The sequence below is a fragment of the Sorex araneus genome, chromosome 3, assembly GCF_027595985.1.
Source record: "Sorex araneus isolate mSorAra2 chromosome 3, mSorAra2.pri, whole genome shotgun sequence".
Classification (NCBI taxonomy): Eukaryota; Metazoa; Chordata; class Mammalia; order Eulipotyphla; family Soricidae; genus Sorex; species Sorex araneus.
In genome coordinates this window covers 12,533,573-12,547,878 of record NC_073304.1, presented here as the reverse complement: position 1 = coordinate 12,547,878, position 14,306 = coordinate 12,533,573, and the positions used below count along the sequence as shown (strand labels likewise).

Below are 14,306 nucleotides of genomic sequence, written 5' to 3'. Positions count from 1 at the left end.
AGTCATGGAGGGTATCATGCTAAGTGAAATGAGTCAGAAAGAGAGGGGTAGACAAAGAATGACTGCACTCATTTGCGAAATATAAAATAACATAATATGAGACTGACACCCAAGGACAGTAGACACAAGGGCCAGGCATATTGCTCCATAATTGGAAGCCTGTCTCATGAACTGGGGGAGAAGGCAGCTGGAACAGAAAGGGGATCAGTAAGTCAATGACAGTTGGATGAATTGTTTGGGATGGGAGATGTGTGGTGAAAGTAGATAAAGGACCAAACGTGATAGCATTTCAGTATCTGTATTGCAAACCAAAGTAGAGAGAATATGAGGGAAACTGTCATGGAGGCAGGGGGAGGGCTGGAAAGGGTGCGGAGTAAGACTGGAGACATTGGTGGTGGAGAATGTGCACGGGTGGAGGGATGGGTGTTTGATCATTGTATGACTTAACCACAAAGATGAAAGTTTTATAACTGTATCACACAGTGATTCAATTAAAAAAAAAGAAATTCAGGGTTATTAAAATAAATAACTGCCTTCACATTTCTCTGTAGGTTTGATTATAAAATGGTCAGTAGATATATAAAAGAATTCCTATCATAACAGTAAACTTGGATTCTCTTTGGTCAAAATTTCCCCCTACAACAGGATTTCAATGAAATATATAAAGTATAAAGGGACAAATAAATATAAGTCCCATTTACATTTACAAAACATATGTTTACTATGGGCTGGAGCGATAGCACAGCAGGTAGGGCGTTCGCCTTGCACTCGGTCAACCTGGGTTTGATGCTTCCATCACTCTCAGAGAGACCGGCAAGCTACCGAGAGTATCCTGCCCACACAGCAGAGCCTGGCAAGCTACCTGTGGTGTATTCGATATGCCAACACAGTAACAAGTCTCACAATGGAGACGTTACTGGTGCCCACTCAAGCAAATCAATGAACAATGGGACAACAGTGCTACAGTAATGAGTAATGTTTACTAATATATGTGTGTGTATGTGTGTGTGTGTGTATAGAGAGAGAGACTGCCTAGTAATGAGACACATCTTTTAGTCTTACCTTTATATCCCTGATCTGTTTCCCTGAGATCAATCACAGTAATTGGCTTAAAAGTTAAATCCCAAAGACGAATACAGCCATCTCTACCACCAGTAGCAAAGCCTTCTTCACAAGCATTCATGCTAAATATTCCTGCCTAAAGAGGAAATAAAAAAATTCACTTTAGAAGAAATCTTACAATATCAAAGTAGAAACACACTTTAAAATAACAAAAACAAATCAGAAGATACACAAAAATGCAGAAATAAAAAAATATGACCCAGGTCGTATTTAATGACATGGGCATAACATTAAAAAAATTAGGGGCTGAGGATGTAGCTCAGTAGTAGAGCACATGCCCTTGCATGTAGGAGACCAAGGGTTTGATCTCTGGCAGTCCTACAAAATAAAATCACACACTACTTATAAAAATGAATTATACAAATTTGAATTTCTGAATGTAAACATGAAATGAAATATGTTATAAAAGTCAGAATAACATCTATACAACTTTGGGTTATGAGAGGTTTTTCTAATTATATCATGAGTTATAAAGAAAAAAAACTGGGGTAATAGCCCAAGATTTAGGGGGCCATTTTTGTATGCGCCTGGCCTTGGCTTGGTCTGTGGCACTACATGGCCCTTGAGCACCAACAAATGTGGTCTTGGTGATCTTCAGCACTACTGGGCCCAAATGGCACCACATCCTTGGCCACTGCTCAGAAGTGCCCTGCCTCTAATTTATTTTAATAGGTATCACATGTAGTGGTGCTGAAGGGCTGTGGGGAAAGATGAGCTGGGTGGGATGGGCCTGAGGTGGGCTTCAATGCTCTGGCACCTCGTTGCTGGGAGCAACACCAGGGCCACATGTGGTGATGTTTAGGGCATACCAGGGCTATCCTTAGTAGCGCTCAGAGGACTAATGCTAATATTACCAACAGACTACTGAGTGGTAAAAGGGCAACAGAAATTATTTTAAAAATTCAAATAGTTGATCAATATCAGAATTTTATAAAATTAAAAAGAAATGACTAGTTTTCCACCAGAAGACCAGTAAACATTTACAACAGTGAACACATTCTACACTGAAGAATATGAGAAGAAATTGGAAACTTCACAATCTTTGTGACGAAGAGTCTGGTATATCTGATCTTTAAGAATTTTGCTTAGGTTGGAAGCCTGCCACAAGTGTGTTGGCAGTGGAGGCAGTCAGGATAGAGAAAGGACGGCTATGACAATGATAGTTGGAAGTGATCACTCTGGACAAGTACTGAGTGCTGAAAGGAGGTAAAAGGATATACACGATAACCTTTCAGTACTTGTATTGCAAACCATAATGCCCAAAAGGAGAGAGAGAGTGAGAGACACAGAGACAGAGACAGAGACAGAGACAGAGAGAGCATAGAGGCAGGCAGGGGTGGGAGACAGCAGTGAAACTGGGAAATACATACTGGTGAAGGGACAGGTGTTGGAACATTGTATGACTGAAACCCAATGTTGAGTAACTTTGTAACTGTGTATCTCATGGTGATTCAATTAAAAATTTTTTAATATACTTTATTTAATTTTGCTTAAATCAAGTCCTACTGTTTTTTGTTTGTTTTTGTCTTGGGGTTACACCCAGCTGTGCTCAGGGTGTTCTAGCTCTGCCCTTAGGGATCATTCCTAGAGGGGCTCTGGGGCCATCAGTGATGCTAAGGATTAAAGCCAGGTCAGTTGCCTGCAAGGCAAATGTCCCACCCACTATCACTCTGGCCCCTTAGGTGGTTCTTTACTATATCTGGAACTTTTCTACATGATGTCTCACTATGCATAATGTGGTGACTCTGTTCTCTAGTTCCTTCACATGCAAAGGATCCAAATATTAAAAAGTGCAGATCAAAATCCATTACAGATTTTTTTCCATTTTGATAACTTACCTACACGAAAAGCTCGTGAAGTACAAAAATTAAATTTTTTGCCACTCAATGAACCAGTGATACTAAAATTAAAAGGCTGTTTTGTGTTGTAACAAAAAATTTGAAGTAAATTTGTTTGTGCCTGCTAAGAGGGCAGGCTGGACTGGTGGTGGGAAACTAGGAACACTGGGGGAAGGTCACACTGGTGTTGAGATTGGAAACAAGTGTCGTAAATCAAGGCGTTAAAATAAAAATAAATTTTTTAAATTAAAAAGCTGTATTTTTTCCCTTAGAGCTGTCTCCAAATTTTCCACCAAATTAGTCATAAGATCACTAGCTTTATTCAAATTGTAATTATTTGAACAGGATATTAATTATATAAATTTAATAAACAAACATTTTATTTACATATTACATAGTATTTCTTCATTGAAATCTTAAAACTAAACATACAAATTCAGTTAGAATAGCTTTTTTTTTTTTTTTTTTTTTGCTTTTGGGTCACACCCGGCTATGCTCAAGGGTTACTCCTGGCTTTTGCACTCAGGAATTACTCCTGGCGGTGCTTGGGGGACCATATGGGATGCTGGGAATGGAACCCAGGTCGGCCGCTTGCAAGGCAAATGCCCTACCCCTACCCCCTGTGCTACCACTCCAGCCCCTAGAATAGCATTTTTCAAGCAAATGAATTTCATTAGAATGTTAAATAATAGCAACTTTTGTTCTAGGACAAGTAAACAGTTAACATCTAAAGGTGCTTAATAAGTACTTAAAATATACTTACTGTATGGGCTCCCTGTATAGTTCGTATAAGATTGATTCCTTTCCAAACATATATATCCCCATTCAGTGCACCAGAATATGTTAATTCATCTCTTGCACAGGCCAGGCAAAGTATGGTCTGAAGGTCACCAGTCTTACCAAAGACCCCACGTTTTGGGGTTAGAGCATTTCCACATAAACTCCAAAACTAGAAGGCACACAGTATAAATTATAAAAGGGTCTATAAGATATAGTAAAACATTTCTAATACTATGATACTATATTAAAGCATCAGAGAGAAATCATTTAAGAAATACCCTTATACTAGTAGCATTCACTATTCACATCCTTATCCTAGTACTGTCCAGAACTACGTTACAAAAGCTAAGCCTGGTTTCAATTCTTAATCTGTAGAAATTAGAAGGCTGAGTTTTAAAGATACTATGTTTCCCTGGTTTCTTCATGTCTCTGAAAAAGACTACACTACACAACATGTATATTGAAATGTTTGGAACAGATGGGCAATGGCAATGAAGACACCAAACACTCATAAGAAAAAGGACCAAACCAAGATTTCAAACTGATGGAGGCAGTAAGGATGAAAAATAGAGCAACATATTGCTATGATATTTTCAAAGATGAGCAATTTCTTTACTAGCAAAACTTAGCAGTACATTTGAATGATTTATTCGTTCTTGGAGAAATATAGGGAACTCAAATATAAATCTTTATGAGATAGGGAAAATTGTTCTTTTATGTGGATTCAGATAAATATAGTTTTAAGGGAAAATAAAAGGATAAAAATAAAAAAACCTGAAAATAAAATAAAATTAAAATTAAAAAATAAAAAATAAAATAAAAGAATAGTTTTCAGGGAAAATATAAATATGGGATAGGACAGGGATTTGAAGTAGTTCCTCTTTGGAGAACTACTTCAAATAGTTCTCCATATAAAGAAATTAGATCCAAAGTACAAATTCAGTCTCATAAGTCAACTGCCATTTAAAATAATAAATCAAAAATAATAAATCAGTTGATATTATGTAAAGATCTTTTCTTATCCTTAAGGTTGTATTTTAAGACTCACAGGTCTTATATAATCTGAAGCTTTAAAGCACTAAAAATGATGGTGTTCATTAAAATAAGAGATGAAGGTTTTAGTAAATAAAACTTAGTAACTTTTACATTTCAAAAACTTGAATTTGTTGTTGTTTTGGAGCCACACCCAGCTGTGCTCAGGGTTTATTCCTGGCTCTGTGCTCAGCAATTATTCCTGATGGTGCTGGGGAATCATATGGGATACCAGGGCTTGAACCTGGGTTGACCATGTGCAAGGTCCCTCAAATCCATGAATTTCAATGGATAAGAGGAGCTGATTCTGGGGCTGGAGTGATAGTACAAGCGGGTAGGGCCTTGCCTTACATATGACAGACCCAGGTTGATCCCCGGTATCCTTTATGGTCCCCTGAGCATCGTCAAGAATTATCACTGAGCACAGAGACAGGAATAAGACCAGAGCACAGCCAGATGTGCTCCATTTCCCCTCAAGAACAGAGCTAGTTCTTTTTCTTTCAGTAAACTCCCATTTTATTATTTTATTTTAGATAGGGGATGCACTGCATGGTAGAATCATGGTAGAATCATCAGGGAGAAATTATAAAAATGGTTTGACTGGGCTCCTACTGAGATAAACTGAGACAATCTCTGCAGAGTAAAACCCAGGTACCCAAGTGACTTTTATGCTCTGTGAGAGTTAAGAACCATTATCTTAGAATCCAGATCAGTGCTGCCCAAAAGAACTTTCTGTGATAATAGCTGCTGTCCAGCAGAACAGCAACTAGAAAATGTGTGGCAGTTATACATTTCAAATAGGACTGCTAGTGTGACTACAGTGATATTAAAATAATTTAATTTGAATTTATTTAAATAGTTACACATAGCTAGTTGCTACTGTACTGGCTGGAACAAGTCTAGATTATTTCTGGGACTTGATTTCCTCACATACTACCTGCAAAAAGATTTATATACTACTATTCACTGCCTCTACCAAAAGAGAATTTCCACTCACAGCAAAAATAATTGGAAAGATGAGGTTTTTATTTGGTGATACTCAGGATTTATTTCTAGGTCTGAACTCAAGATTCAATTCTGGTGGTGCTCAGGGGACCATATGGGACGCCGAGAACTGAACACAGGTCAACCACATGCAAGGCAAGTGCATACCCGCTGTACTATAGCTCTGGCCAGTTTGATTGATTTTTTTTTTTTAAGTCTGAAATGATACCTTTAGTGTAAAGGTTCCCAAATTTATCTTCCTACTACCCCCTTTACAGAAACAAAACTACTTAGCACCCCCTGAAAATCTATCTTTTTTTAGCAAACAAGAAAATAAACAAACAAAAAAGCATATCCATATGTACCAGAAGCTACTAATGCCCCGTTCCATTGTTTCAGCAACCCTAAGGGACAGTAGCACCCACTTTGGGAAACACCACTTTAGTTTTATCTGCAATAAAGAAAAGCAGTAAGAGTTCCTTATTCATTGCTTTTTAAATAACTATTAACCACTGTATCAAGTACATACTCGATGAACAAGATTAAAGATTTCTAACTTTACGGCGCTTACACTGTGTGCCTTAAACCTTGAACAGAAGACTTGTTGTTGCCCTAAGCACCTCGGTGTGTGCTTCACTATCCAACACCCAAACAGAAGACATTCACTGTTAAGTATGTTTTTCAAATTGAAAAGACAACATTAATCACCTGTCAAAGTAGTACCATAATACTAAAAAGAAAAAACTGCAGCTAAAGTTAAAGATGAGTAAGAAAAAAACGTGGATAGAAGTGAGCATGTCGAAAGGAAGAATGTGAGCTCAGAGAGAGACTCATTCCAGCTCAAACTATCATGTGGAGAGTCACTCTGTCCATGTTCTCTACTACATAATTCTTCTCTGTGAATGAAAACCACTAAGTTCACCGAGTTTTCTACTCTGATATTTGATTTTATGAGTGCAACATGAAGGAACAAGATGAACACATAAAGCTATTTCTATAAATTTCTTTATGGAAGCAAATATTTGATTAATCCTCTATTCATACCTATGCCCCTTATGATACCTGACACATAGTCACTACATAATAAAAATATTAGACTGAACATATGAGCACAAAAAACAATGACATTATAAAACTTAGGTATAGTCAAAATCTCAAAACAATATGAAATTGTAAATAATATGGTATATGCTTAGCTGTGGTGAATAAGTAAACATGATTGTTATAAAACAACACTCTTCTAGTACCTTTATATGCTTTACACCACAGCTGACAAGTTTATTTGGCTGGTACAAATCCCAAGAAATATCAAATATCTGTAAACAAATAAGAGTTATGGTTAAAATAGTTCTTTTTCAGAATCATGCAACACTCTTGTCTAAAAGACTAATAGCCCCAATGCTTCACCGATCATAAAATTATATCAATAATAATCAGAATAATACTCTTTAAAATATAAGAAATAAAATAGCTACGCAAATAATTAAGGGAAAAACCTATTGTTTCTATGAACTTTATGAAGCAACTAGTAGAATGGAAAATAACAACTGTATATTTATTTATTTATTTTCGTGGGCTGGAGTGATAGCGCAGCTGGTAGGTAATTTGCCTTGCACGCGGCCAACCTGCAACCTGGGTTCAATTTCTCTGTCCCTCTCGGAGAGCCTAGTACCCTACTGAGACTATCCCTTCTCCCCACCTTTAAACATGTATAAAAGAGACTTTTCAGTGATAATGAAGAAATAATACATCTTACAAATCTATGTTTCACAAATTACCATAATATAGATTATACTTAAAAATGTATTGATGTACCTATACGTTTAAACATGTAAGAAGGAACCAGGAAGATAACTTAAAGAGTTATAGGGCATGTATGTACTAGTTCCAAAATTCAATTCCATGGCTTCCTCTTCCCCAAGGTTCACTGGGTACAGTCCTGGTGGGCTCTAAGCACCACCCAAGTAACCCTTTGGGTCCCAATACCACGGAGATGGAGCAGCACTGGATAGTCAGCCACCTACTGCTGTGTGTAGTTCCCAGATCTCCTGAGGGCGGCATGAAAGTTACCATCCCCACTCCCAACCTGATGACACCATCATTCTTTCAGAATATTTGGTCGATTTACTAAGTCCTATCCTACATACCAATACATGAAATGCTTTGATCTAAGGAAGCACAATATAATTACACTAATGGGCTATGCTAGTACTTTAATAATTACTTAAATTGTGGGTGAGAATATAGCAAGTTTTCCAAAATGCAAGACGCAAAATTGTCTATACAATTTTTAGAGATTTATAGCTTGTCTCCAAATAAAGCCATTATATCCTGCGCTGGTTTGTTAGGATTTTACACCACCACACATAAAATTAGACATAATAAAAAGCTTGTGATAAGCATTTTAATGTCTTTATAAAAGCAGGAGCACTGTAGCACTGTCGTCCCATTGTTCATTGATTTCTTGAGCGGGCACCAGTAACGTCTCCATTTTGAGACTTGTTACTATTTTTGGCATATCGAATACGCCACGGGTAGCTTGCCAGTCCCAGCCGTGCGGGCGGGATACTCTCGGTAGCTTCCCAGGCTCTCCCAGAGGGTCGGAAGAACTGAACCCAGGTCGGCCACATGCAAGGCAAATGCCCTACCTGCTATGCTATCGCTCCAGTTCATAAAAGTAGTACAACAATAAATTTAAAAACTGACTACAAAGTGTTCTTTATGCTGATTTTATATAATTTGGGTTATGGAATGTAGTTTAACATGGTTTTCAAAGTAAAAAAATGTTAGGGCTCTAGATTTTAAATTTATACATTCACATAAATTTTCACCTTAACTATAACATATACATATATAACAAATTAGTGACAAATCAAACTAAAGAGACTCTAAGCATAAACCATTCCATTCTTAAACCAAGGTTTAATTAACATAACTTATTGTTTTTGGTGAAGTGATAATGGACTCAAAGTTCTGTGCTAACACTTTACATATAAAGTCATAGTTCTAAATACAACTTATTCTAAAAATCTTATGAGTATTTACAACTATACTTTAAATTTCTAATTACATACAAACAATCTGGTAGTAACAAAACTCAGAAATATAAAAATCCCCTGACTTTCCCATTCAGTACCCAGCAGAAATACTAAAAGGAGATAAATACTTACTCTATCTGTGTGACCAGGAGCCATAGATAACATTTTCCCTCTTTTCCAATCCCAAACACAAACCGCATTTTTTGAATCAAGTCCCACTGACACCAAGCGCTGAATTATGTCCAAGAAGTTCAAGGAGGAATGAAAAGGCAAATGAGTCAAAGAGAACCAAATTATAAATGGCAATCAAATTCCACTCATTGGACATTATAAAATATCAAAGCTTACAATGATATATTATGAACCTAATAAGAGAAAATTAGATGCATTCGTCTTGCTAATATTTGCATACATGAAGAGTTCTTCGCATTAAGAAGTAGAACAGAGGTTACCATTTCTGATTTACAAAATACTCGATCTTTCATGTCAAACACTAAGAAAAGTAAACAAATTGTAAAAACTATTTCATTCTATTTTACTTTGTTTTAGAGTCTCCCAAGCAGTGTTCAGTGGGCCCCTTCCAGGGATTTTCTGCCAGCAGGGTGGGCAATTTACCACAAGGTCCAAGTAGGTGGTGCCACTCAGGCCCTGTGTTGTCGGGATTAGTCAGGCCTCCAGGCTGCACCCGGTGGTGCTTAGGGGCTTCCAGGACTGCACCTAACGATGCTCATAGGACTATGTAGTGCTAGTACCCAAAGATCAGGACTGGCAGCATGCACGTCATGTGCCTTAACACTTGTACTATTTCTCCAACCCTTAAAATATCTTTTTAAATGAACCACTGAACTGTCAAGGAATTAAAAGCTAGAACATAGACTGAAGTGATTCCCTTGTGTAATCCTAGAGACTAAGAGAGTTCTTACATCCACTTTAACTCTTCATAAGTCTGATTTTTATCTTACAAGCTGAGTAAGAATAGGAGATAAAGTTAAGGTAGGGATGTGAAATACAGATTTTTGACTAACGAAGTGATCCTCTCAGAGTTAGGGAAAAACAAGAAGCCCTCTTTAGAATTAACCACCCCACTCCCAGCTCAAAGAAGGGATGGCAATGCATGAAGAAAGGAAAAAACCTCCCTTCCCCTTCCCCTTCCCCTTCCCCTTCCCCTTCCCCTTCCCCCTCCCCTCCCCTCCCCTCCCCTCCCCTGCCCTCCCCTCCCCTTCCCTTCCCTTCCTTTTCTCTTTTCTTTTCTTTTTGGCAATGCATGAAGAGAGGAAAAAACCTCCCTTTTCTTTTCTTTTCTTTTCTTTTCTTTTCTTTTCTTTTCTTTTCTTTTCTTTTCTTTTCTTTTCGCTTTTGGGTCACACCTGGCGGTGGCCATGAGTTACTCCTGGTTCTGCATTCAGGAATTACCCCTGGCTGTGCTCAGGGGACCATATGGGATGCCAGGGATTGAACCTAGGGCAGCCTTGTGAAAGGCAAAAAGGCAAACACGCTACTCGCTATACTACTGCTCCAGCCCCAACTCCTCTAACATTTTTGAGAAATTACTTTTCTTTGTAATGAGGCACTAAAAGTCAAATGTAGACTTAAATTACTTTACTTTGTAACTAAATAAAATCGACAAAATAAGGTGCAAAAATAAACACTATTTTTAGTTCATTCTATATGTTAGCACACTTCTATAACATATTGTGTAAAATACAAGAGCTACATTTTTTATATTTTATAAAAATGGTTACATTTTCAAGACAAATATAGTAAAAAACAAAAACTAGTCAAATTTCTCCACCTTCTACCCCTTGTTTTGTGTACTAACTTTTCTAACTTTTAATTTCAAATTCAATTCAAATTTGATGTGAATTTGTGTAAAATTTGTGTAAACTGCCCTTCAGGCAGTAATTATTTTCAAAAAGGCAGGCTTCTATTATCAAAACGATATTCAATCCATTTAGAAAGCTCTGGGAAAAGAATACTTAGTATTACTACCAATTGGGAAATAAATCATTTAATAAATTTTAATTGATCACTTATTTCAAATCTAGTGAAAATACAGAAATTAAACAAAATTTCCTAGTTGGTATTTCACACACAGTTTATAGTCCTTAGTGAGTTGTTATGTTCTGAAATAAATTTTCTGCCTGATGCATTTTCTCCTCATAATTTCTGAGATACTCTGAACTTAGTCTTCAATCTGTAGCAGTTTGCTACAAGCTTTAACTGTAATTAAAATGGATGAATACTTCTGAAATATAAATAACCTCCTAAATTCCATTTTTGGAGTCAGTTGAGCATTGTGGTTAGAAACATGAGCTTTGGAGTTTGACTGACCTGGGTTCCCGCTCTGGCTCCATTTACTAGCTGTGTAACCTGGGGGAAGTTATTTAACCTCTCTAAGTCTCAGTTTCTTTATCTGTAAAATAGAGATAATAATATCTATTTCATAGTGTTGTTGTGATGATTAAAGAGATAATGTTGGATTAGCACAATGCCTGGGACTCACTATGTGTGGAATTTGTGATAATGAAATGCTTATACCAAAGACTTATAAGTTTCTTAGCATAATAAAAATGAAAGGCTATCAACCATTAAAATTTTGTTTAGGCATGTGCTTTCCTCAGCAATGTGACTTATTACATTTAGAAAGGGCAATTTGTTTTCTTTTTGGGTCGCACCTGGAGATGCTCAGGGGTTACTCCTGGCTTTGCACTCAGGACTCACTCCTGGCGGTGCTCAGGGGACCATGTGGGATGCTGGGAATAGAACCTGGATCAACCTCGTGCAAGGCAAATGCCCTACCCGCTGTGCTATTGCTCCAGCCCTAAGAAAAGACAATTTTTTAATTAAGAAGAAAATATTAATACTAAATGTATATAGACACAGTTAAAACATCTTGAATTGCATAGCATCTTTGGTAAATGATTTGGGTTTTTTTTTTGTTTATTGGGCCATACTTGGCAGTACTTAGTTAGGGCTTACTTCTGGCTCTGTGCTCAGGGATCACTGCTGTGGTGCTCAAGAACATATACCTCGTATATTCTTTTTTTTTTTTTTTTTTTTTTTTTTTTTCTTTTTGGGTCACACCTGGCTATGCACAGGGGTTACTCCTGGCTCTGCACTCAGGAATTTCCCCTGGCCGTGCTCAGGGGACCATATGGGATGCTGGGATTTGAACCCGGGTCGGCCGCGTGCAAGGCAAATGCCCTACCCGCTGTGCTATCGCTCCAGCCCCATACCTCGTATATTCTTGATTTACTAGGGAGTAAATCAGGGTTGGCCACATGCAAGGTAAATGCTTTACATCCTGTACTATCTCTCTAGTTTTGGCAAATAATCTCAAAAACAACTTTGTATATTTCATTAAATTTAATCTCTGGTAAAGTAGGCAAAGTACACTATTTTCATCCTCTTAAGAAAATAAATCAAATTCCTATATGAGGAGATTAAGAAAGTTGGAAAATAAGAACACATAGGACATGGAATTCAGCTTCTATAATAGCAGTCACTGCCACACAGTGATACTAAACCTGTAAGAAGCACATTTTTCACCAAATATATAACTTTCCAGTTAAGGCCTTATGTATTCCTTGCCAGATTGCCAGTAAATCATATTAATCTATGTTACTCAAGCAATTCCTCAGAGTTATAAATAATATACCTATTCGTTATGATTTTCAAAGGAAAAGAGCACACTGAATCTGTTTTTGTAAAGTCTGTATCTACAAAATTAATTTTACAATTTAAAAACCAAATAATATTTTTCTAAAAGTCAAAATGATTACTATATTAACATACTACCTTCAAATGATTTTAAAGTATAATTTTAAATTAAAACTCTAAGGATCATAAATGCAGATATGCATAATTCAACTTCTTAAAATTTCTTAAATATGTTCTAGGTATAACAAGTTCCACAAAAGTACCATAAAAAGCTCTTGGCTTATTTAAGATTTTTAAAATCATTCACTAAAAACTGGCAATAATTCAGGGATTTTAAGTAGAATTATAATTATATCCTTTGTAACTCTGACTTTATATAAGATAGCTCATATTATAGTAACTGTCTATTTTCAACAAATAAATATTATTTTAATATGAGCCCTTAAGTGCAAATTAAAGTTTATACAGGTTTTCTTTCCATTTAACCTATTAGTATGCACTATCCAAAAAAGAATTACATGCAAACAATTTCTAAATAACCAGGAAATATTCCACTGATTTAGAATCTCTACCTATCATTCTAGAAATTAATTCAATAAAAAAGTTTTACACACAATATGAATGTTGTTATTAACTTTACTGTTGTTAATATTGTTATTACTGTTACTGTTTTTATTTTCCTAACTATATTAACCACCTAATCCATCCCAACCCTTGGACAAACAAGTACTTTTCATCAACTGTTTTTAATTTTAATACTGATAGATTTTCAACCATTTCTTATAGTACACATTTTAAAAACATATTTTTACAAAGGCAGGAAAAAAAATCACAAACCTGTCCATCTAAGTCGAAAGCTAAGCAAGCTACACCATGTGTATGAATATCCTTTAGAACTGATATGGTCTGCACAGTATATGAATCCCAAACACAGATATAAGGCTCCTTCCCAACTTGTCCTGTTGCTACCAATACTCTCTCAGGATGCAATGCAAGGCTGAAAAATAAACAAAATAAACAACTTTAAATTGCTTATAGAATTTTTAATATAATTTTTATACACGTGATATTTATATACACCAATGCAAGGAAACTTATCATTTAAATATTTTGTATTAAAAATAACTTCTATAAAGACTCATGTTAACATATCAAAAATGCTGTGATAGCTACAAACAAATTTCATAAGACCTGTAATATTATGTAGTATGCGGACACTTCTAGAGAAAATAACTTTACAAGGCATCAGCAGAATCACAGTAAGAAATTTGTAGCAATCCTACCATATGTCACTTTTCATCTGGTATTCATCTGTTTCTTAAGTCCTCTACTTCATTTTATCCATTTATTGAATAACATTAGACCCAATCGTAAGTGTCCGTAAATAGCACATCACTCCTCCAGTAGTACTAACACTTAAGATTACAAATCTCATTTAAGGAGATTTGTACAGATTCCTTGACAACATTTTCTACAAATAAATTTAAGATACTATATTCAATTTTTGTTTGGGGGCCACACCGGTGGTGCTAAGGACTCACTCCATGGAAAACTCCTGGCAGGAATCCACATGGGGTGCAAGGGATGGAACCCAGGTCAATAACGTGCAAGGCAAGCGTGCTACTGCTATACTATGGGTCCCACTATATTCAGCTGGAAGAATAAAAACTTAACATCAGTGTGAAGGATAAACTAAAAGATGCTAAGTTGTGAAGGTATTAAATCACAATCAACTTGATTTGGTATAAGGAGTAAACAAAAGGAATGAATTTAAAATGACTCTTGTCTGGCTTCTGTTTTGAGAGGGTATTCTAGAACTAGGGTATACTAGAATAGTAACTAGTGTGAAAAA

General features: G+C 36.3%; 1 protein-coding gene across 2 annotated transcripts in view; it reads right to left on the bottom strand.

The window, feature by feature from the left end:
- Positions 1-14,306, bottom strand: part of EML5 (EMAP like 5) — a 169,679-nt gene that overhangs the window by 130,014 nt on the left and 25,359 nt on the right. For both annotated transcript variants that reach the window (XR_008629256.1, XM_055131814.1), the window contains exons 2-6: positions 13,292-13,451; positions 8,927-9,025; positions 7,004-7,072; positions 3,724-3,909; positions 1,063-1,198 (exon numbers count right to left, since the gene is read on the bottom strand). Coding sequence is in view for 1 of the 2 variants with exons in the window: in XM_055131814.1 (XP_054987789.1) it covers positions 1,063-1,198; positions 3,724-3,909; positions 7,004-7,072; positions 8,927-9,025; positions 13,292-13,451 (650 nt within the window). In the remaining variant the exon portion in view is untranslated. The remainder of the gene's footprint in view (positions 1-1,062; positions 1,199-3,723; positions 3,910-7,003; positions 7,073-8,926; positions 9,026-13,291; positions 13,452-14,306) is intronic.